This window comes from Bos javanicus, chromosome 11 (genome assembly GCF_032452875.1).
Source record: "Bos javanicus breed banteng chromosome 11, ARS-OSU_banteng_1.0, whole genome shotgun sequence".
NCBI classification, from domain to species: domain Eukaryota; kingdom Metazoa; phylum Chordata; class Mammalia; order Artiodactyla; family Bovidae; genus Bos; species Bos javanicus.
Window position 1 is genome coordinate 14,469,614 of NC_083878.1, and position 24,090 is coordinate 14,493,703.

The following is a 24,090-nucleotide window of genomic DNA, read 5'->3' on the forward strand; positions in this document are numbered from 1 at the left end:
ACAAGACCCGGAGCTCACTGTGGCTCAGATCATGAACTCCTTACTGAAAAATTCAGACTTAAATTGAAGAAAGTAGGGAAAACCACTAGACCATTCAGGAATGACCTCAGTCAAATTCCTTATGATTATACAGTAGACGTGACAAATAGATTCAAGGGATTAGATCTGATAGAGTGCCTGAAGAACTACGGGTGGAGGTTTGTGACACTGTACAAAAGGCAGGGATCAAGACCATCCCCAAGAAAAAGAAATGCAAAAAGGCAAAATGGTTGTCTGAGGAGGGCTTACAAATAGCTGAGAAAAGAAAAGAAACTAAAGGCAAAGGAGAAAAGGAAAGATATACCCATCTGAATGCAGAGTTCCAAAGAATAGCAAGGAGAGATTAAAAAAGCCTTCCTCAGTGATCAGAGGAAAACAACAGAAGGGGAATGACCAAAGATCTCTTCAAGAAAATTAGAGATACCAAGGGGACATTTCTTGCAAAGATGGGCTCGATAAAGGACAGAAATTGTATGGACCTAACAGAAGCAGAAGATATTAAGAAGAGGTGGCAAGAATACACAGAAGAACTATACAAAAAAGATCTTCATGACCCAGATAACCACGATGGTGTGATCACTCACCTAGAGCCAAACATCCTGGAATGTGAAGTCAAGTGGGCCTTAGGAAGCATCACTACGAACAAAGCTAGTGGAGGTGATGGAATTCCAATTGAGCTCTTTCAAATCCTGAAAGATGATACTGTGAAAGTGTTGTACTCAACATGCCCGCAAATTTGGAAAACTCAGCAATGGCCACAGGACTGGAAAAGGTCAGTTTTCATTCCAATCCCAAAGAAAGGCAATGTCAAAGAATGCTCAAACTACCACACAATTGCACTCATGTCACACAATAGCAAAATAATGCCCCAAATTCTTCAAGATAGGCTTCAACAGTACATTAACTGTGAGCTTCCAGATGTTCAAGCTGGATTCCGAAGTGGCAGAGGAACCAGAAATCAAATTGCCAACATCCGTTGGATCATCAAAAAAGCAAGAGAGTTCCAGAAAAACATCTACTTCTGCTTTATTGACTATGCCAAAGCCTTTGACTGTGTGGATCACAACAAACTGTGGAAAATTCTTCAAGAGATGGGAACACCAGACCACCTTACCTGCCTCCTGAGAAATCTGTATGCAGGTCAAGAGGCAACAGTTAGAACTGGACATGGAACAACAGACTGGTTCCAAATCAGGAAAGAAGTACATATATTGTCACCCTGCTTATTTAACTTATATGCAGACTACACCATGTGAAATGTCAGGCTGGACAAGGCACAAGCTGGAATCAAGATTGCCAGGAGAAATATCAATAACCTCAGATACTCAGATGACACCACACTTAGAAAGAGAACTAAAGAGGCTCTTGATGAAAGTGAAAGAGGAGAATTAAAAAGTTGGCTTAAAATTCAACATTCAGAAAACTAAGATCATGGCTTATGGTCCCATCACTTCCTGGCAAATAGATGGGGAAACAATGGAAAATAGTGACAGACTTTATTTTTGGGGGCTCCAAAATCACTGCAGATGATGACTGTAGCCATAAAATTAAAAGACGCTTGCTCCTTGGAAGAAAAGGTATGACCAACCTAGACAGCATATTAAAAAACAGAGACATTATTTTGCCAACAAAGGTTCTTCTAGTCAAAGCTATGGTTTTTCCAGTAGTCATGTATGGATGTGAAAGTTGGACTATAAAGAAAACTGAGCACCAAAGAATTGATGGTTTTGAACTGTGGTGTTGGAGAAGACTCTTGAGAGTCCCTTGGACTACAAGGAGATCCAACCAGTCAATCCTAAAATTCTGAATATTCATTGGAAGGACTGATGCTGAAGATGAACTCCAATACTTTGGCCTGATAGGAAGAACTGACTCATTGAAAAAGACCTGATGCTGGGAAAGATTGAAGGCAGGAGGAGAAGGGGAGAACAGAGGATGAGATGGTTAGATGGCATCACTGACTCGATGGACATGAGTTTGAGCAAGCTCTGGGAGCTGGTGATAGACAGGGAAGCTGGTGTGCGGCAGTTCATTGGGTCGCAGAGTGGGACACGACTGAGCAACTGAACTGAACTGAACTGATCTTCCCAGGAAGCCAGCAATGACCTGGGTTATGATCTATAGAAGGTGGGGGCACGGGAAGGAGGAATAAACCCTGGTATTATGTAGACTCCAAGAAAAGAATTCTGGAGTTTCCAGGGCTCTGTGATTACCTGAACTGTTAGCACCAAACCTAGAAAACTAATACAATTATGTAAAGTTTAAAAATAAAATAAAATTAAAATAAAATAAAAAGCTCCCAGCTGAAAAAAAAAAAAAAATAGCAGCCACACTAGGTTCAGAGCTAGTGCTTTTCCCCACTGACTCTCCATCCAAACTGTGCCTCAGAACTGCCTGGGAAGCTCTGGAAAGTGCGACCTGGGGTCCCAGCCATGGAACACACTTAGAGAGTGTGGCCGAGGTGAACTGAAGCGCCCCTTGTACCTCCTGACTCTTACCTGTAGCCCACAGCCAAACAGCAGCCATTGCCAGATAAGCCTGATAGGCGGGCACAGGGCCCGGTCAACTACCTCACATGGAAACCAAGTGCTCCTCTCTGGAAAGCCTTCTTCAACAGGCACGTGGCTTCGCGAGTCCCCTCAGTGCCCCTGTCTATGTGGAATTGTGTTTGCTCCTAGGAAGGTAAAAAGTGTCGCTGATGCTGCCACCCAGCTAAATGCCAACTTCAGTGAAAATCTGAGACGTCAGAATTGGCCCATCTGGGTTACTGTGTCAACCTTACCTTGTTAAAAATAAATCTTTAAGGTTTCTAAATCTGAGTCCGTGTTTTAAGAAGAGCCTGTTTGGAGAAGAAAGCCATGTGGATGCTGCCACCTTAATTGAAAAGTTTACCTATGATGATGAAAAGCTCGCAGCCCAAGGAAACAAAGTGAGAAAAATGCAAATGCAAGTGCTGGGAGGGACCAAGAGGCCAGGGCATAGCCGATCCATTCAATGATCTCACCGAGGAAATTGGCTCCAGAAACATACGTGAACAAGCCACCTGCGTGTGGAAGAATCGACAAGTCAGTCCCCTGCGCTCCATTATCGCCATGTGAGAACCCCTCTGCTTTGTTCCAAAACACATAAGGGCACCTAGGTCAAATGCGGGGCTGGAGACCGCCTTCAGAGTCGGGGGAGTTTGGTGCAATCCTCTTGGGGAGCAGGGAAAACAGTGTCGGCCTCCTGTGGCCCTCAGAACATCCTGCTTATATGTCAACCTCACACCCTGGTTACTTGGGAATAGTTAGAACTTCAAATATTCTGCACCTTTATCTCTGAAAATGCACTTGTACTGGTAAGGCTTCCCATCCTAAGTTTTGATGAAGTAAATATGGTTCTCTACATCTTTAAGAACACACAAGTGGCAGGAAATAAACAAATGCTACCCCCTGACTACTCACTAGTTAAGTCTAGTGAGACTTCTTGAAGAGGACACATGTGTTGGTTATGCATGATATGGCTTTATTCGCTAACCTAGGAAGGATCAGCACTCTACATACAAATGATTGTTAATTTCTTGTGTGTCATCTTGACTGGGCCATGTGGTGCCCAGATTCTTGATTGATCATTATTTCTGGGTATGTCCGTGACAGTGTCTGGATCAAATTAACAGTTGAGTCAACAGACTGAGTAAAGCAGATCGTCTCCCCACCCCACGCCCAGCCCCCAGATTGAGAAGAGTCAATCCTCTGGAGGCTTGAACAAAACAAAAATTGGCCGAGGGAGAATTCGTTCTCTGGTTTTGAGCTGAACATTGGTTTCCTGCACTCAGACTGGAACTTACACAGAAGCTCTCCTAGTTCTCAGGCCTTGAGAACTAGAAATTACACCACCTATTCTCTGGGGACTCCACCTTGTAGATGGCAGATTCTGGGATTTCTTAACCTCCACAGTCCTGTGAGCCAATTCCTCATAATAAATCTCTTTATTGATCAGTTGTGTGTGTGTGTGTATTTTCAGTCGTGTCCGACTCTTTTGCAACCCCATGACTATAGCCCACCATGGTCCTCTGTCTGTGAGATTTTTCCAGGCAAGAATACTGGAGTAGGTTGCCATTGCCTCGTCAAGGAGGTTGCCATTTCCTCCTTCCAGGCCCAGGGATCAAACCCCTGTCCTCCTGTGTCTCCTGCACTGGCAGGTGGGTTCTTTATCAGTGAGCCACCTGGGAAGCCTAATTCAATCGGTTCTGCTTCTCTGGAGAGCCTCATACAGCACATGATAAACTGCAACAAGTGACAGCCTACTTCCTCCTGACCCCAACCCCTCACTCCCCACACTGAGGGTGTCGCAATTGCGAACCTGCCTGGGGGCTCTTCTCTCGCTCTTTCAGGTTCAGACCAGGAACACAAATGTATCGTGGGGCAAGATGGGACATGGAGGAGAAGCCAGGGACCTGCTGGGATAGACTGCATCATCTGTGCCCTCTCTTTTGTTACTCATAGTGAAACTCCTGGGACAGGCTCTCAAGGCAGAGTGAGAATCTGGAGGGCAGGGGAGACGTTACCTTGTGGAATCCTATAGATGATTTCTCCAGGCTTCCTGAGCTGGCGCAATATATAGTCACTGTGAATGTTGATTCCCATTCCCAAAATGAATAAGAAGATACCTTGGCAAAGAAGAGAGGGAGAAGTTAACAATGTGTGCTGTTTTTGGTGTTTTCTCACAATCAAAGTGTTTTGTGGTTTGTTTTTTTGTTTGTTTGTTTAGTTTGGTTGTTTTCTAAAAAATGAAGGGAAGGGCATTTGACCTCAAATTCTAAGAATGCTACTAAAGCAAGAAAGGAGGGAGGGAGCAAAGTACCCTGGTCCCAAATTTGAATGAAAGAGCTATGCTGTTTCACAGGCCAAAAGACTGAAAATGCACAGTGTCAGGTGATAGAGATGAGTGAGAGAGGAGAGGGAGCCCTCACCATCATCTGACATTTAAATAAATAAGTACATAAGCAAGTAAATGAATGAGTAAATAGCAAGCCTTCAGCTCATTCAAAAACAATCAAACCATGGTCAGCAAACTTAACCACCAATTAAAATCCCTCCTCCTTGACCACCCCCACTCTAGAGGCTAGAAGGCTGAGAAGAGGTCTTGTGACCTAGTTCTGCTGAGACGGTGTAAAGGAAAGCTTTCTGGAGGTTTCCTTGGAACTCTTTTGGTTTTCTGATAAAGGGGGCAGGTGGGACCAGTGCCTCTAGTGCCTCCCTCTTCCTTCGTTGCAGGTGTGATGCCTGGAGCTACAGGAAATGTCTTGCAACCATGTGGTGACTGTCACGAGGACATAAGATAAATATGTTCAGAACAGTGGAGCAGAAAGTGCCTGAGATCTTAGTGACACCAGGAAGCAGCTGAAGGAATGCAGAAACCACCTACCTTTGGACAATCTCGTTATGTGAGAAATATAAATTCTTAATTATTTAAATTACTAAGAGTTGGTTTAAAGCTCAACATTCAGAAAACTAAGATCATGGCATCCGGTCCCATCATTTCATGGAAAATAGATGGGAAAACAGAGGAAACAGTGGCTGACTTTATTTTGGGGGGCTCCAAAATCACTGCAGATGGTGATTGCAGCCATGAAGTTAAAAGACGCTTAATCCTTGGAAGGAAAGTTATGGACAACCTAGACAGCATATTAAAAAGCAGAGACATTACTTTGCTGACAAAGGTCATCTAGTCAAGACTATGGTTTTTCCAGTAGTCATGTATGGATGTGAGAGTTAGACTATAAAGAAAGCTGAACACCAAAGAATTGATGCTTTTGAACTGTGGTGTTGGAGAAGACTCTTGAGAGTCCCTTGGACTGCACGGAGATCCAACCAGTCCATCCTAAAGGAGATCAGTCCTGGGTGTTCATTGGAAGGACTGATGTTGAAGCTGAAACTCTAATCCTTTGGCCACCTGATGTGAAGAACTGACTCATTTGAAAAGACCTTGATGCTGGGAAAGATTGAGGGCAGGAGGAGAAGAGGACGACAGAGGATGAGATAGTTGGATGGCATCACCGACTCAATGGACATGAGTCTGGGTAAACTCCAGGAGTTGGTGATGGACAGGGAAGCCTAGCGTGCTGCAGTTCATGATGTCAGAAAGAGTCTGACATGACTGAGCGACTGAACTGAACTGAACTGAAGAGTTTTCTGTGACTTATTGCTCAGAGCAGGACTGACTGATATATCTACTCTTGTGGAAGTAGTTAGAGAGCTTGGCACCTAGCAAACCAATTTTCATACTGCACACTCCTCTTCCACATTCACAGGCACAGAAAAGTCTGAGATGAGGAGAGCCAGGACTCTGTATGCTAGGTCTTATGCCATAGATGCCCAAGCCCAGCTCTCAGCCAAGTGTATGTGTGCTGATCAAATTACAACAGGCAAAAAGCAAGAACAGTTGAATTAAAAGCAGTCACGTCTACTCTCACCTCATTTGCTATGATATGAAGCAATCATTTTTAATCTTGTCTAGTCAAAAGATTATTATCCTGGAGGGAAGGGACACCAGTGGAGGGAGCACCAGGGAATGGGAGAGGGGCGGAACAGCACACACAGCAATGAGAATGCAGGCACCTTCGATGTGATGTCTGTGTGTCCCTGGACAAGTCACTTAACTTCTCTGAGCCTCAGTTTTCTTATCTGTAAAACGTAGAATCTAACAGCACCTATCTTACAAGGATAATATGAGATTCATTCACGTGTTTACTCTTTCATTCATTTATTCAAATAACATTTGCTGAGGTCTTACTATGTACCAAGCACTGTCTTAAACACCAGGGATGTAGTAGTGAGAAAAGCAGTCAAGGTGTCTGTTCTCATAGAGATTACATTTCAGTGGAGAAACACAGAAATGAATTAAAATAATGAAAAAATTTAAATCACATATCATTACAAAGCAGAAAATCAAAGTAGGATGATGAAACAGAGAGTGAATTGGGGTGGAGAGGAGGTGTCTCTACTTTAGATGAGGTCAGTAGGAAAGCTTTTCTGAAGATTTGGCATCTGCCCTATGATTTGAATAATGAGAATACAAAGATCAGTATTTGCGGGGAGAGCTTTCTGGTAGAGGAACTAACAGATGCAAAGGTCCTAAGGATAGTATAGGTTTAGTATGTCTAAGAAACAGAAGGAAGGTGCTGCAGTTAATGCTTTAAGATAGATGGCAGGAGGTGGGGGATAAGGAGATGAGAATAGGCTGATAATTTCAAAATTTCATTGGGCTCTATGGGCCATGGTGAGAAGTTCGGATTTTTAAGAGCAACAGGAAGCCACTGGCAGGTTTTAAGCAGGGGAGAATAGGATCTGATGTCAGTTTATTACAAAAGAAGTACATATGTCTGTGGAAGATGAAATGCTTACAAGCAAAAATAAGAAAAACAAGACACTTTGTTCCTACCGCCAATAAACACTCTTAGTGCATATCCTTGAGATCTTCATGTTATGTAATACCTCGGCATATTCAGTTTCCTCAATATTCCCAGAACTCTGCTTCTAGCTGGTTTGTGTAAACCAAAGTCCCAAACAGGCACACATCTAACATCTGGTCATTACATCCTTTAAGGACATTTATATCTAGCCCAGATCCCTACCTTTTATTTTTTTTCAGGACACTGACTTCTTGAAAAGATTGAACAGTTCATATCATTTCAGTCACTTAGTCCTGCCGATTCTTTACGACCCCATAGACTGCAGCATGTCAGGCTCGCCTGTCCATCACAAGGTCCCAGAGCTTGCCCAAACTCAGGTCCATTGAATCGGTGATGCCATCCAACCATCTCATCCTCTGTCATCCCCTTCTCCTCCTGCCTTCAATCTTTCCCAGCATCAGAGTATTCTCCAAGGAGTCAGCTCTTCGCATCAGGTGGCCAAAGTATTGGAGTTTCAGCTTCACCATCAGTCCTTCCAATGAATATTCAGGACTGATTTCCTTTAGGAAGGACTGGTTGGATCTCCTTGTAGTCCAAGGGACACTCAAGAGTCTTCTCCAACACCACAGTTCAAAACCATCAATTCTTTAGTGCTTAACTTTATAATCCAACTCTCACATCCATACATGACTACAGGAAAAAACCCTAGATTTGACTAGATGAACATTTGTCAGCAAAGTAATGTCTCTGCTTTTTAATATGCTGTCTAGGTTGGTCATACCTTTTCTTCCAAGGAAAAAGCATCTTTTAATTTTATGGCTACAGTCACCATCTGCAGTGATTTTGGAGCCCAAGAAAGTAAAATCTCTCACTATTTTCCATTGTTTCCCCATCTATATGCCATGAAGTGATGGGACCATATGCCATGATCTTAGTTTTCTGAATGCTGAGTTTTAAGCCAACTTTTTCACTCTCCTCTTTCACTTTCATCAAGAGGCTATTTAGTTCTTCTTCTCTTTCTGACATAAGGGTGGTGTCGTCTATCTGAGGTTATTGATATTTCTCCTGGCAATCTTGATTCCAGCTTGTGCCTTGTCCAGCCTGACATTTCACATGATGTACTCTGCATAAGTTAAATAAGCAGGGTGACAATATACATACTTCTTTGCTGATTTGGAACCAGTCTGCTGTTCCATGTCCAGTTCTAACTGTTGCTTCTTGACCTGCATACAGATTTCTCAGGAGGCAGGTAAGGTGGTCTGGTGTTCCCATCTCTTGAAGAATTTTTCACAGTTTGTTGTAATCCACACAGTCAAAGGCTTTGGCATAATCAATAAAGCAGATGTTCTTCTGGAACTCTCTTGCTTTTTCAATGATCCAATGGATGTTGGCAATTTGATCTCTGGTTCCTCTGACATTTCTAAATCCAGCTTGAACACCTGGAAGTTCACGGTTCACATACTGTTGAAGCCTGGCTTGGAGAATTTTGAGCATTACTTTGCTAGCGTGTGACATGAGTGCAATTGTGTGGTAGTTTGAACACTCTTTGGCATTGCCTTTCTTTGGGATTGGAATGAAAACTGACCTTTTCCAGTCCTATGGCCACTGCTGAGTTTTCCAAATTTGCTGACATATTCAGTGAAGCACTTTCACAGCATCATCTTTTAGGATTTAAAATAGCTCAACTGGAATTCCATCACGTCCACTAGCTTTGTTCATAGTGATGCTTCCTAAGGCCCTTTTGACTTCACTTTCCAGAATATCTGGCTCTAGGTGAGTGATCACACCATCGTGGTTATCTGGGTCATGAAGATCTTTTTTGTATAGTTCTTCTGTGTATTCTTACCACCTCTTTTTATTTTATTTTTTTTTATTTTTTTTTTTTTTTTGCAGTAAAGAAAGCACAATGTTTATTGCAGGGTTCCAAGCAAGGGAATGGGAGACAGGTCTCTGTCTCACGGACACTCTAAATTGGTCTTTGATTTAGGGGACTTTTTATTTTATTTTATTTTTTATTTTTTTTGATATCTCGACTTCGGAGACATTTTGTCTGTTCCACAGTTTAAAGCACATGATAATACTTTGGTCTCTTCTATAGAACTTTCAAAACATTTTTTGTTTACAAAAGTTAACAAGGCAATAGAATGTGAGTTAGGGAATACAGGTCATGGTGGAGCCTTAGAGAATCGCTGATGGGACTAGATGAGTCCACGGTGTAGCCTGTGTGTGTGTGTGTGTATGTGTGGAGGGGGTGAGGTCATGCCTTGGGGTGTCAAGTCCCTGCAGGGAACTTCATTCCAGACAGGAAGAAACAGGCAGAACAGTGAAGCCGACTGCTGGGGCTTCTGGCTTCTCTCAGAGGATGTCCAGGTTCATACTCTTCCTCTCATCCCTGGTGTGGGATCATAGGAGGAGCTTTTTTTTTCTTCTTTTTTCTCTTGAGAGTATATTCCATGCACCTAAGTTAACACCAGGTTTCCCAGGCGTCTCAGTGGTAAAGAATCCATCTGCCAAAACAAGAGATGCAGGTTCAATCCCTAAGTCAGGAAGATCCCCTGGAGGAGGAAATGGCTACCCACTCCAGTATTCTTGCCTGAGAAATTCCATGGACAGAGGAGCCTGGTGGGCTACAGTCCATAGGGTCCCAAAGAGTTGGACACAAACTGAGTGATTAAACAATGATAAGTTAGCACTAATTTCCCATGCGCCTCGGGCATGGGACTTTGCTCTCCAAGAATACTAGGATTTTATTTTATTTTATTTTTATTTATTTTTTTGACAGCTTTAATTTTTCAGCACTTTATTTATTTTTTTTTTGATAAATTTAACGCCTTTTATTGCCATACCTCATTTTACTGTGCTTTGCTTTAGTGAGCTTTATAGATACATTTTTTTTTTCCTTGTTAATTTTCTGTTTAGTTGATCTATCCATAAGTGTGAGTGGGGTATTAAAGTCTCCCACTATAATTGTGTTATTGTTAATTTCTCCTTTCATACTTGTTAGGATTTGTCTTACATACTGTGGTGCTCCCATGTTGGGTGGATATATATTTATAATTGTTATATCTTCTTCTTGGATTGATCCTTTGATCATTATGTAGTGACCTTCTTTGTCTCTTTTCACAGCCTTTGTTTTAAAGTCTAATTTATCTGATACGAGTATTGTGACTCCTGCTTTCTTTTGGTCCCAATTTGCATGGAAATTCACAGCCTTTGTTTTAAAGTCTAATTTATCTGATACGAGTATTGTGACTCCTGCTTTCTTTTGGTCCCAATTTGCATGCCACCTCTTTTTAATATCTTCTGCTTCTGTTAGGTCCATACCATTTCTGTCCTTTATTGTGCCCATCTTTTCATGAAATATCCCCTTGGTATATTTAATTTTCTTGAACAGATCTCTGGTCTTTCCCATTCTATTGTTTTCCTCTATTTCTTTGCAGTGATCACTGAGGAAGGCTTTCTTATCTCTCCTTGCTATTCTTTGGAATTCTACATTCAGATGGGTATATCTTTCCTTTTCTCCTTTGCCTTTAGCTTCTTTTCTTTTCTCAGCTATTTGTAAGGCCTCCTCAGACAACCATTTTGCCTTCTTGCATTTCTTTTTCTTGGGAATGGTCTTGATCCCTGCCTCTTGTACAATGTCACAAACCTCCATCCATAGTTCTTCAGGCAGTCTATCAGACCTAATCCCTTGAATCTATCTGTCACATCCACTGTATAATAAGGTTATGCCTGAATGGTCTAGTGGTTTTCCCTACTTTCTTCAATTTAAGTCTGAATTTTTCAGTAAGGAGTTCATGATCTGAGCCACAGTCAGCTCCAGGTCTTGTTTTGCTGACTGTATAGAGCTTCTCCATCTTTGGCTGCAAAGAATATAATCAATCTGATGTTGGCATTGACCATCTGGTGATGTTCACATGTAGAGTTTTCTCTTGTGCTGTTGGAAGAGGATGTTTGCTATGACCAGTGCGTTCAGTTGCAAAACTCTGTTAGCCTTTGCCCTGCTTCATTTTGTAGTCCAAGGCCAAATTTGCCTATTACTCCAGGTATTTTTTGACTTCCTACTTTTGCATTCCAGTCCCCTATGATGAAAAGGATACTTTTTGGGTGTTAGTTCTAGAAGATCTTGTAGGTCTTCATAGAACCATTCAACTTCAACTTCTTCAGCATTGCTTGTTGGGGCATAGACTTGGATTACTGTGATATTGAATGGTTTGCCTTGGAAACAGAGACATTCTGTCATTTTGAGATTGTATCCAAGAACTGCATTTTGGGCTCTTTTGTCGACTATGATGGCTAGTCCATTTCTTCTAAGGGATTCTTCACAATAGTAGATATAATGGTCAACTGAGTTAAATTCACCCATTCCAGTCCATTTTAGTTCACTGATTCCTAAAATGTCGACATTCACTCTTGCCATCTCCTGTTTGACCACTTCCAATATACCTTGATTCATAGACGTAACATTCCAGGTTCCTATGCAATATTGTTCTTTAGAGCATCGGACTTTATTTCCCAACACCAGTCACATCCATAACTGGGCTTTTTTTTTTTTTTTTCACTTTGGCTCCATCTCTTCATTCTTTCTGAAGTTATTTCTCCACTCTTCTCCAGTAGCATACTGGGCACCTACCAACTTGGGGAGTTCATCTTTCAGTGTCCTATCTTTTTACCTTTTTCATACTGTTCATGGAGTTCTCAAGGCAAGAATACTGAAGTGGTTTCCCATTCCCTTCTCCAGTGGGCCACATTTTGTCAGAACTCTCCACCATGACCCATCCATCTTGGGTGACCTTGTAGGGCATGGCTCATAGTTTCATTGAGTTAGACAGGGCTGTTGTCCATGTGATCAGTTTGACTAGTTTTCTGTGATATTGGTCTTCATTCTGACTGCCCTCTAATCGATAAGGATAAGAGACTTATGGAAGCTTCCTGATGGGAGAGACTGACTGTGGGGGAAACTGGGTCTCATTCTGATGGGCAGGGCCATGCTCAGTAAATGTTTAATCCAATTTTCCGTTGATGGGTGGGACTCTGTTCCCTACCTGTTGTTTGACCTGAGACCAAACCATGGTGGAGGTAATGGAGATAATGGTGATCTCCTTCAAAAGGTCCCATGCAAGCACTGCCACACTCAGTGCCCCTGATGCTGCAGCAGGCCACCGCTGACCCACATCTCTGCCGGAGATTCCTGGACACTCATGGGCAAGTCTGGGTCAGTCTCTTGTGGGGTCACTGCTCCTTTCTCCTGGGTCCTGGTGCACACAAGGTTTTGTTTGTGCCCTACAAGAGTCTGTTTCCCCAGTCCTGTGGAAGTTCTGGAGGCTCTATGGTGGGGTTAATGGCGACCTCCTCCAAGAGGGCTTATGCCACACCCAAGTCTGCTGGCACCCAGAGCACCTGCCCCTGCAGCAGGCCACTGCTGACCCATACCTGCCTTTCAAAACCCTGAAAGGCAAGTCTGGCTCGGTCTCTGTGTGGTGTCCTGGTGCACACAAGGTTTTGTTTGAGCCCTCCAAGCATCTCTGGTGGCATGGGGTTTGATTTTAAACGTGATTTCACCCCTCCTACCATCTTACTGGGGCTTCTCCTTTGCCCTTGGACGTGGGGTATCTTTTTTGGTGGGATCCAACATTCTCCTGTCCATGGTTGTTCAGCCACGAGTTTTAATTTTAGAGTTCTCATAGGAGAAGATGAGTGCATGTCCTTCTACTCTGCCATCTTGAATAAACTCCTCAAAGACTGGACAGTGGTCCCTCAAATGTCCCCCTTTCTAGATAAGACTAGCTTATTTCCTCATGGTGGCATTTAACTTATTTCTTTATTCTCTATAGTTCCTATAAATTGGCATAAATCATTTTCCTGTGTGGTTATGGTACCAGTTTAATATACAGTTAGTTACATTTATTTATTTGTTCTCAACATTGAGGAACTTTATGTGGATTTTTAATTAAGTTATGAAGTTTCATGATTTAAAGGACAAAGCTATCTTAAAATAAGATTTCTGCCCACTATCCCATTTTCTTTACTCTAAACCCTAGAGATACTCTTTTAAAAAAATAGTTTCTTTTTTTTTTTATCAATCCAATATTTCCTCTTCCACTTTTAAATACGCACAGTGTCCTATTTCTACACAAAAAGCAGCATGGTGTATACACTATGCACACTTCATTTTTACTTAACCATGTGTTCTAGAGATGTCTTCACATGAAAAAGAGACATTCTTTGCTTTTGTTTTGCTTTGGTTGTTTTTATGAGGCTTCAGAATATTCCATTGTGTGTATGTACCAGTATTCATGCAACTAATACTCTGGCTATTTGAGTGTTCAAATGTTCGTCCTGACTGCTGTGTGAAGAAGGGGCTACTGAAGGCCAGGACTTGAAGTAGGAAGGTTAACTTAAAGGTCACTGTGGCGGTCCAGGCAAGAGGTCATCCTGGTTCAGACCAGAATGAAGTTAGTGTGGTTATGGAGAACTGAGCTCAGTTGGCACATGTTTTAGAACTAGAGGGAGCTATTCTAAGCTGATGGAGAGAAGATGTGTAATGTAAAGAGAGGGACTAAGGATAATCTCTGTCTTTTTTCCTTTGAGCAAGAATAATGCACAGTTGAACCTTTACTTTATTTTAAAAAAAAATTTTAATTCCTTTTGCAGATAATGAAAAATATTCAAAGATCATTGTTTTCTACTATTTTAGATAGGTGGTCAAGAAGTCTCAATGAGGAGATGTGAACTGACAGAGACCTAAATAAAAGGAGAGACCAGCTCCCCGAGTATATAGGGGTTGAGCATTCCAGACAGAGGGTGTAGTCTATACAGCAGCTCTGAGACAGGACAAACCTGACCATTTCAGGTCCAGCAGGAAGGCCACTGAGGCTACAGGACAGTAAACAAGATGGATGGAGATAGGAAGCGAAGTCAGGACAGGACCAAGAACATTTGGGTTTCACAGGCAGTGGTAAGGAATTTGTATTTTATCTTGAGAGTAACAGAAATGCGTTGGAGGATTTTGAGATGGGGAATACCATAGTGTTTTTAAAAGATCTCTCTGGCTGCTATACAGAGAAAAGACCAGTGTGGAGATGGTCATGGTAGGGGAAGGGGAATGGAATCCTTGAGTTTTTATTATAATAGGGTGGGGAGAGGTGATGGCGATATAGCCTGTAGAAAGAGGCGTTAACTAGGGTGTGGGTTAGAAGCAGTCAGGTTTACTTACCCAGGCTAAACCGTATGTCTGTGTACCACTCAGCAGGGTATTCAGCACAGTAAACCAGATAGTAGCCTTGGAGGAGTCCATTTCCCATGCAGAAGACAAAGCCTCTGAAAAGGAATACAACTGGAAACGGCCTCCCTCTAGTGAGCAGTGAATAAACAAATGTCCTGGGGTATACGGGGGAGAAAGGTCAGGATCCATTGTTAAAAAAATATCAAGTAATGAGATGAAACAACAGGCAATCGCATTAAACCCATTTTTAAAAACCATTTCCCTTAAATGTATGCAATGAGAGACATTATTATTAATATCTAGTTCTGTGTGTGTTAGTAGCTCAGACGTGTCCAACTTTTTGTGATCGCATAGACTGTAGCCCACGAGGCTCCTCAGTCCATGGATTTCTCCAGGCAAGAGTACTGGACTGGTTGCCATTCCCTTTTCCAAGGGATCTTCCCAACCAGGGATGGAACCCAGGTCTTGCACACTGCAGGCAGATTCTTTACCATGTAAGCCACCAGGACTTGTAACAGCTGGTTCTAGAGCAATCATCTATGCTATGATTTGTCTTGTTTCATTAAAATTCATAGTAGCCATCATTACAACAGCTTTGAAAGGCAAATTTCATCCTTATAAATTAATAAATTCAATCCTGTAAACCCAGGACTGGAAATCATCTTTGTATAGATCTGGAAGTGAAATCCAGATTGTATTGGAGGAGGATAGAGCCAGGCTTATCCCATGCAGCAGTGCAATGGAATTTTTATAGCAGCCATACAATCATATGTCTTTCTATATGTCTTTCTAGTATGATTTAACTCCTGGTATTATAGCATTCCCCAGAAAGTGATTATATTCTTTGCAGCCAAAGATGGAGAAGCTCTATACAGTCAACAAAAACAAGACCAGGAACTGACTGTGGCTCAGATCATGAACTCCTTATTACCAAATTCAGACTTAAATTGAAGTAGGGAAAACCACTAGACCATTCAGGTATGACCTAAATCAAATCCCTTATGATTATACAGTGGATGTGAGAAATAGATTTAAAGGCCTAGATCTGATAGATAGAGTGCCTGATGAACTACGGAATGAGGTTCGTGACATTGTACAGGAGACAGGGATCAAGACCATCCCCATGGAAAAGAAATGCAAAAAAAGCAAAATGGCTGTCTGGAGAGGCCTTACAAATAGCTGTGAAAAGAAGAGAAGTGAAAAGCAAAGGAGAAAAGGAAAGATGTAAGCATCTGAATGCAGAGTTCCAAAGAATAGCAAGAAGAGACAAGAAAGCCTTCCTCAGTGATCAGTGCAAAGAAATAGAGGAAAACAACAGAATGGTAAAGACTAGAGATCTCTTCAAGAAAATTAGAGATACCAAGGGGACATTTCTTGCAAAGATGGGCTCGATAAAGGACAGAAATGGTATGGACCTAACAGAAGCAGAAGATATTAAGAAGAGGTGTCAAGAATACACAGAAGAACTGTACAAAAAAGATCTTCATGACCCAGATAATCACGATGGTATGATCACTGACCTAGAGCCAGACATCCTGGAATGTGAAGTCAAGTGGGCCTTAGAAAGCATCTCTACAAACAAAGCTAGTGGAGGTGATGGAACTCCAGTGGAGCTATTTCAAATCCTGAAAGATGATGCTGTGAAAGTGGTTCACTCAATATGCCAGCAAATCTGGAAAACTCAGCAGTGGCCACAGGACTGGAAAATGTCAGTTTTCATTCCAATCCCAAAGAAAGGCAATGCCAAAGAATGCTCAAACTACCACACAATTGCACTCATCTCAAGTGCTAGTAAAGTAATGCTCAAAATTCTCCAAGCCAGGCTTCAGCAATACGTGAACTGTGAACTTCCTGATGTTCAAGCTGGTTTTAGAAAAGGCAGAGCAATCAGAGATCAAGTTGCCAACATCCGCTGGATCATGGAAAAAGCAAGAGAGTTCCAGAAAAACATCTATTTCTGCTTTATTGACTATGCCAAAGCCTTTGAGTGTGTGGGTCACAATAAACTGTGGAAAATTCTCAAAGAGATGGGAATACCAGATCACCTGACCTGCCTCTTGAGAAATTTGTATGCAGGTCAAGAAGCAAAAGTTAGAACTGGACATGGAACAACAGACTGGTTCCAAATAGGAAAAGGAGTACGTCAAGGCTGTATATTGTCACCCTGCTTATTTAACTTATATGCAGAGTACATCATGAGAAACGCTGGACTGGAAGAAACACAAGCTGGAATCAAGATTGCCAGGAGAAATATCAATAACCTCAGATATGCAGATGACACCACCCTTATGGCAGAAAGTGAAGAGGAACTAAAGAGCCTCTTGATAAAAGTGAAAGAGGAGAGTGAAAAAGTTGGCTTAAAGCTCAACATTCAGAAAACAAAGATCATGGCATCTGGTCCCATCACTTCATGGGAAATAGATGGGGAAACAGTAGAAACAATGTCAGACTTTATTTTTGGGAGTTCCAAAACCACTGCAGATGGTGACTGCAGCCATGAAATGAAAAGACGCTTACTCCTTGGAAGAAAAGTTATGACCAACCTAGATAGCATATTACACAGCAGAGACATTACTTTGCCAACAAAGGTCCGTCTAGTCAAGGTTATGGTTTTTCCTGTGGTCATGTATGGATGTGAGAGTTGGACTGTGAAAAAGGCTGAGAGCCGAAGAATTGATGTTTTTGAACTGTGGTGTTGGAGAAGACTCTTGAGAGTCCCTTGGACTGCAAGGAGATCCAACCAGTCCATTCTGAAGCAGATCAGCCCTGGGATTTCTTTGGAGGGAATGATGCTGAAGCTGAAACTCCAGAACTTTGGCTACCTCATGTGAAGAGTTGACTCATTGGAAAAGACTCTGATGCTGGGAGGGATTGAGGGCAGGAGGAGAAGGGGACAACAGAGGATGAGATGGCTGGATGGTATCACTGACTCGATGGACGTGAGTCTGAGTGAACTCTGGGAGTTGGTGATGGACAGGGAGGCCTGGCGTGCTGCGATTCATGGGGTCGTGAAGAGTCGGACACGACTGAGCATCTGACCTGAACTGAACTGAACTGAGTATGATTTAACTCCTGGTATTATAGCATTCCCCCAGAAAGTGGGCTGCAGATCCCCTTGAAAAAAATAAATAAGAGATTCCTCTAAATGCTAGGAACTGTGAATATAAGGGAATCCAGGAGGACATTAAGAAATAAAAATAACTTCAAAATAAGAATTTGCCCAAGATATAATGCTAAATGGCAAACATCAAACTACATCATGCTTTTTATTTTTCTCCCTTGATGGTGCAATATAACCATCATACAGGAAAGTCTGTAAACCTATATTAATAGATCAATGAATTACTATCAAATATATACCCATAAAGTCATTAACCAAGACTTGACTTAACCAAGTCAAGAAATGGAACATGGCCATCCCCCAGAAGCCTCCTATAGGTCCTTCCTGTTAACAGTACCACCATCACACAAGAGGGAACCACCACCCTGATTCCTGTAATAATCATGTCCTTTTGCTTCTTTACAATTTTGCCTCATTTGCATGCACCCCTAAAAATATAGTTTGCTCACATTTAATTCCATATGAAAGGAAACACATCATTACGTTTCTAAGACTCAAGCATGTCATTGTGTGTAGCTATAGTTCATTAATTTTCATTGTTGTATATTATTGTCATGTGTGAATATATCACATGTGCTTATCTATTTTACTTTGATGCATATGTGGGTTGCTTGCATAGTGTTTTATGTATTCAAAGATTATTTTTCCATTATTTTAATGATTTTTCATTTTATGTTTAAACCTTTGGAATTTATTTTGTTGCAAGAAGTTAAATAAGAATCAAATGTAATTCTTTTCCTCTAATGCTAGTGAATATACTAAATATCTCTTTCTCACTGACACACGTTGCCATTGGTTGTGACACACATTGCCATTGGTTGTTATTGTTGTTCAGTCGCTAAATTGTGTCTGACTCTTTGTGACCCGATAGACTGCAGCACACCAGGCTTGCCTGTCCTTCACTATCTCCCAGAGTTTGCAAAACTCATGTCCATTCTGTCGATGATACCATCCAACCATCTCATCCTCTGTCACCCCCATCTCCTCACGCTCTCCATCTTTCCTAGCATCAAGGTCTTTTCCAGTGAGTCAATTCTTTGCATCAGGTGACCAAAGTACTGCAGTTTCAGCTTCAGCATTAGTCCTTCCAATGAATATTCAGGGTTGATTTCCTTTAAGATTGACTGGTTTGATATCCTTCTTGTCCAAGGGACTTTCAGGAGTCTTCTCCAGCACAACAGTTCAAAAGCATCAATTCTTTAGTGCTCAGCTTTCTTTATGACCCAGCACGCACATCCGAACATGACTACTGGAAAAACCGTAGCTTTGACTATTACGGACTTTTATCAGCAAGGTGATATCTCTTCTTTTTATTATGCTGTCAAGGTTTGTCATAACTTTTCTTCCAAGGAACAAGCATCTTTTAATTTCATGGCTGCAGTCACTGTTTGCTGTGATTTTGGAGCTTAAGAAAATATATTCTGCCTCTGTTCCCATTTTCCCCATCTATCTGCCATGAAGTGATGTCCCATCACTGGGGAAACAGTGTCAGACTTTATTTTTCTGGGCTCCAAAATCACTGTAGATGGTGACTGCTGCCATGAAATTAAAAGACGCTTACTCCTTGGAAGGAAAGTTATGACCAACCTAGACAGCATATTAAAAAGCAGACATTACTTTGCCAACAAAAGTCGCTTTAGTCAAAGCTATCGTTTTTCCAGTAGTCATGTATGAATGTGAGAGTTGGATTATAAAGAAAGCTGAGCACCAAAGAATTGATGATTTTGAATTGTGGTGTTGGAGAAGACTCTTGAGAGTCCTTTGGACTACAAGGAGATCCAACCAGTCCATCCTAAAGGAAATCAGTCCTGAGTGTTCACTGGAAGGACTGATGCTGAAGCTGAAACGCCAACATTTTGGCCACCTGATGCGAAGAGCTGACTCACTGGAGAAGACCCTGATGCTGGGAAAGATTGAGGGCAGGAGGAGAAGGAGATTACAGAGGATGAGATGGTTGGATGGCATCACCGACTCAATGGACATGAGTTTGAGTGAACTCTGGGAGTTGGTGATGGACAGGGTGGCCTGGCGTGCTGCAGTGCATGGGGTCACAAAGAGTCAGACACTACTGAGCGACTGAACTGAATTGAACTGAACTGATGGGACTGGATGCCATGATCTTAGTTTTCTGAATGCTGAGTTTTAATTCAGCTTTTTCACTCCCCTCTTCTATCCTCATCAAGAGGCTCTTTAGTTCCTCTTTGCTTCCTGCCATTAGGGTAATATCATCTGCATATCTGAGGTTACTGATATTTCTCCTGGTAATCTTGATTCCAACTTGTGATTCATCTAGCCTGGCATTTCACATGCTGTACTCTACATAGAAGTTTAATAAACAGGGTGACAATATACAGACTTGATGTACTCCTTTCCCAATTTGGAATCAGTCCATTGTTCCATGTCCAGTTCTAACTGTTGCTTCTTGACCTGCATACAGATTTCTCAGGAGGCAGGTAAGGTGGTCTGGTGTTCCCATCTCTTGAAGAATTTTCCACAGTTTGTTGTGATCCACACAGTAAAAGGCTTTAGTGTAGTCAATAAAGCAGAAATAGATGTTTTCTGAAATTCTCTTGATTTCTCTATGACCCCACAGATGTTGGCAATTTGATCTCTGGTTCCTCTGACTTTTCTAAATCCAGCTTAAACATCTGGAAGTTCTCAATTCACATACTGTTGAAGCCTGGCTTGAAGAATTTTGAGCATTACTTTGCTAGCATGTGAAATGAGTACAATTGTGTGGTAGTTTGAACATTCTTTGGCATTGTCTTTCTTTGAGATTGGAATGAAAACCAACCTCTTCCAGTCCTGTGGCCACTGCTGAGTTTTCCAAATTTTTTGGCATATTGAGTGCAGCACTTTAAGAGAATCATCTTTTAGGCTTTGAAATAGCTCAACTGGAATTCCATCACCTCCACTAGCTTTGTTCGTAGTGATGCTTTCTAAGGCCCACTTGAATTCACATTCCAGGATGTCTGGCTCTAAGTGAGTGACCACGACGTCATGGTTACTTGGGTCATTAAGACCTTTTTCATACTATTCTTCTGTGTATTCTTACCACCTTTTCTTAATATCTTCTGCTTCTGTTAGGTCCATACCATTTCTGTCCTGTATTGAGCCCATCTTTGCATGAAATATTCCCTTGGTCTCTAGTTTTCTTGAAGGGATCACTGGTCTTTCCCATTCTATTGTTTTGCTCTATTTATTTGCTTTGTTCACTTAAGAAGGCTTTCTTTTCTCTCCTTGCTCTTTTCTGGAACACTGCATCCAGTTGGGTATGTCTTTCCCTTTCTCCTTTGCCTTTCACTTCTCTTCTTTTCTCAGGTATTTGTAAGGCTTCATCAGACTACAATTTTGCCTTCTTGCATTTCTTTTCCTTTGAGATGATTTTGGTCACCACCTCCTGTACAATGTTAACTTTTTTCCTAATGCTAGTAAATATACTAAATATCTCTTTCTCATGGACACATACTGCCATTGGTACTATACACGAATTTATCATACACATTGGTCCCTCTTCTAGACTCATGTTTCTGTTCCATTGATTTATCTATAGCCAGTACTACACTCGGAGAAGGCAATGGCACCCCACTCCAGTACTCTTGCCTGGAAAATCCCATGGACAGAGGAGCCTGGTGGGCTGCAGTCCATGGGGTTGCTGAGGGTCGGACACCACTGAGTGACTTCACTTTCACTTTTCACTTTCATGCATTGGAGAAGGAGATGGCAACCCACTCCAGTGTTCTTGCCTGGAGAATCCCAGGGACGGGGGAGCCTGGTGGGCTGCCGTCTATGGGATCGCACAGAGTCGGAAACGACTGAAGCGACTCAGCAGCAGCAGCAGCAGCAGCACTACACTTTTAATAATTGTACTTTTAAAATTTGTCTTGGACTTCCCTTGTGGTTTTGTGGTTAAGAATCCAACTGCCAATGCAGGGGAAAGTGAAAGTCAAAGTGTTAGTTCCTCCGTCAAGTCCAACTCTTTGTGATCCCACGGACAATATGGACAGTAGCCCACCAGGCTCCTCTGTCCATGGAATTCTCCAGGCAAGAACACTGGAGTGGGTAGCCATTCCCTTCTCCAGCAGATCTTCCCAACTCAAGGATGGAACCTGGGTCTTCTGCATTGCAGGCAGATTCTTTACCATCTGAGGCACCAGGAAAGCCCATCAGTTCAGGGGACACAGGTTCAATCCTTGGTCTGAGAAGATCCCACACATGCCAAAGAGCAACTAAGCCTGTGTGCCACAATTACTGAAGCCCATGCACCTAGAGCCCATGCTCCATGACAAGACAAGCCACCACAATGAGAAGGGCACACACCACAACGAACAGTAGCCCCTGCTGGCCGCAAGTAGAGAAAGCCTGTATGCAGCAGCAAAGACCCAGTGTGGCCACAAATACATAAATAAATAAATCTTTTTTAAAACAAAATATGTTTTAATACTAGCTGGGGCTATTCTTATATCATTACTCTTCCTAATGATTTTCAAGATGCCCTTCATTGTTCATTCTTCATGTGAACTTTAAAACCAACTTGTTAAACACACACTCCCAAATGTTAGAAATACTGTTGACCTTTGAACAATGGGGGTGGGAACTGCCTGGGTCAACTCACCTACAAATTTTTTTCACTAGAAATACTACAGTACCACACTATGTAAAGTTGGTTGAATTCATGGATGCAGTACCTCAGATAAGGAGGAAGGGCATGTACTGGGGAACTGTGGACATGGAGGACTGCCTATGAGTTATGCATGGATTTTCAATTGCTTGGAGGATCAGTGCCCCTAACAGCCACACTGTTCAAGAGCTCTGGGTACCAACCAAGGCTTGCAGCAACACAGGGAGCAAGAAAGAGTAAGAAAGAGTAAGAAAGTAAGTAAGTAAGAAAGAGTAAGAAAAAGATTGAATCTCAGGAAGGATAACAAGCTTTGTGGTATTTTTAACTGACCTTAATCCCATCTTCCCCTTTCCAGCTCTGCACAGCCTTGAAAAGTAACAGCATCCATTCCTGGGTTTGGAGGCAGCAAAACAGGGCTTGAGGTCTTTCAGAGCCTCACTTCCAAAGAGAAGTCATTATCTTACTTTTTTGGTGGTTCCCTTGTGATGATTCCACTCAAAAGACTTATTTTTAGTCCCCCTCACTCAGACTTACCCAGTGCTAAAAGTTTCTGGGTTTGGGGAGTGTTTTTTAAAATATTTTAGCACCACAGTGGCCTGCAGCAGTGGATAACAGATGGGACAATATTAGACTAATCAAAAAGCGTAAAAAGAAAGACTGAGAAATGAGATGCCCATAGGAGCTTTCATAATATCATACATTATCATGCATATGCTTAAAAGAAGACTTGGGGTTTCCTTGATGGTTCAGTGGTTGAGAATCCAACTGCCAATGCAGAGGAAACTGGTTGGATCCCTGATTAGGGAAGATTCTACATGCCACGTGGCAATGAAGCCTACAACTACTGAGCCCATGCTCTGCAACAAGAGAAGCCACTGCAAGTAACCTTTGCTCCCTGCAACTCGAGAGGGCCCACGTGCAGCAGTGAAGACCCCGCATAGCCGTGGATAAATAAATAAATATTTTTTAAAAGACCTGAAAATTTCCTAAGCTCTCACTTCTGATTGACTTTGAGGCCTGAGCAAGTAGTAAGTGAAGCCAAAGCAGAATTGTAAACTACATGGGTGGTTGTTAAAGGACTTCTCTAAGATGCACACAGAGGATCTTGGCAAAGACTGGGAGACTTTGGTTTCAGGTATTTTAGAAAATCATTAACTAGTCACTGATCATTAACTAGTCACTAAGAAAACCAAGTAGTGACTTCAGCCACATCAAGGAGGACAAAGGCTTCAAAGAATAAGTTCAGAAAAGCTACTAGGCAAACAGTAACAACAAAAAACCTTAGGAGGCAGAGAGAATTTGATTACCAGAGTAGTTACATAGTATTATAGTTTTCAACAATAAACTACAGAACATTCAAAGAAACAAGAAACTATGAGCCATTCATTGGGGAAAATGCAACCAACTAACATTGTCTCTGAGAAGACCAGACACTGGATTTACTAGGCAAAATTTTTAAATTAATTATTTTAAATATGTTCAAAGAGCTAAAAGAAACCATGTCTAAAGACTTAAATGAATTTATAAGAATGAGAGACTATCAAATAGAGAATACCAATAGAGTTAGAAATTATAAAATGGAACCAAATAAAAATCTGAAGTTGAAAAGTATAACAACGGAAATGAAAAATTCACTAGAGGGACTTAGCAGTAGACTTGAGCAGGCAGAAGAAAGAATCAATGAAGTTGAA

The 24,090-nt window shown here is 41.8% G+C and overlaps 1 protein-coding gene across 3 annotated transcripts in view; it reads right to left on the minus strand.

The window, feature by feature from the left end:
* The window catches only part of SRD5A2 (steroid 5 alpha-reductase 2), a 49,959-nt gene that overhangs the window by 4,569 nt on the left and 21,300 nt on the right, over positions 1-24,090 (minus strand). For 2 of the 3 annotated variants that reach the window (XM_061431995.1, XM_061431997.1), the window contains exons 2-4: positions 14,649-14,812; positions 4,586-4,687; positions 3,044-3,082 (exon numbers count right to left, since the gene is read on the minus strand). In XM_061431995.1, coding sequence (XP_061287979.1) covers positions 3,044-3,082; positions 4,586-4,687; positions 14,649-14,812 — 305 coding nt within the window. Of the gene's footprint in view, positions 1-2,931; positions 3,083-4,585; positions 4,688-14,648; positions 14,813-24,090 lie in introns of all 3 variants that reach the window. The other variant, XM_061431994.1, reaches the window with a different exon arrangement.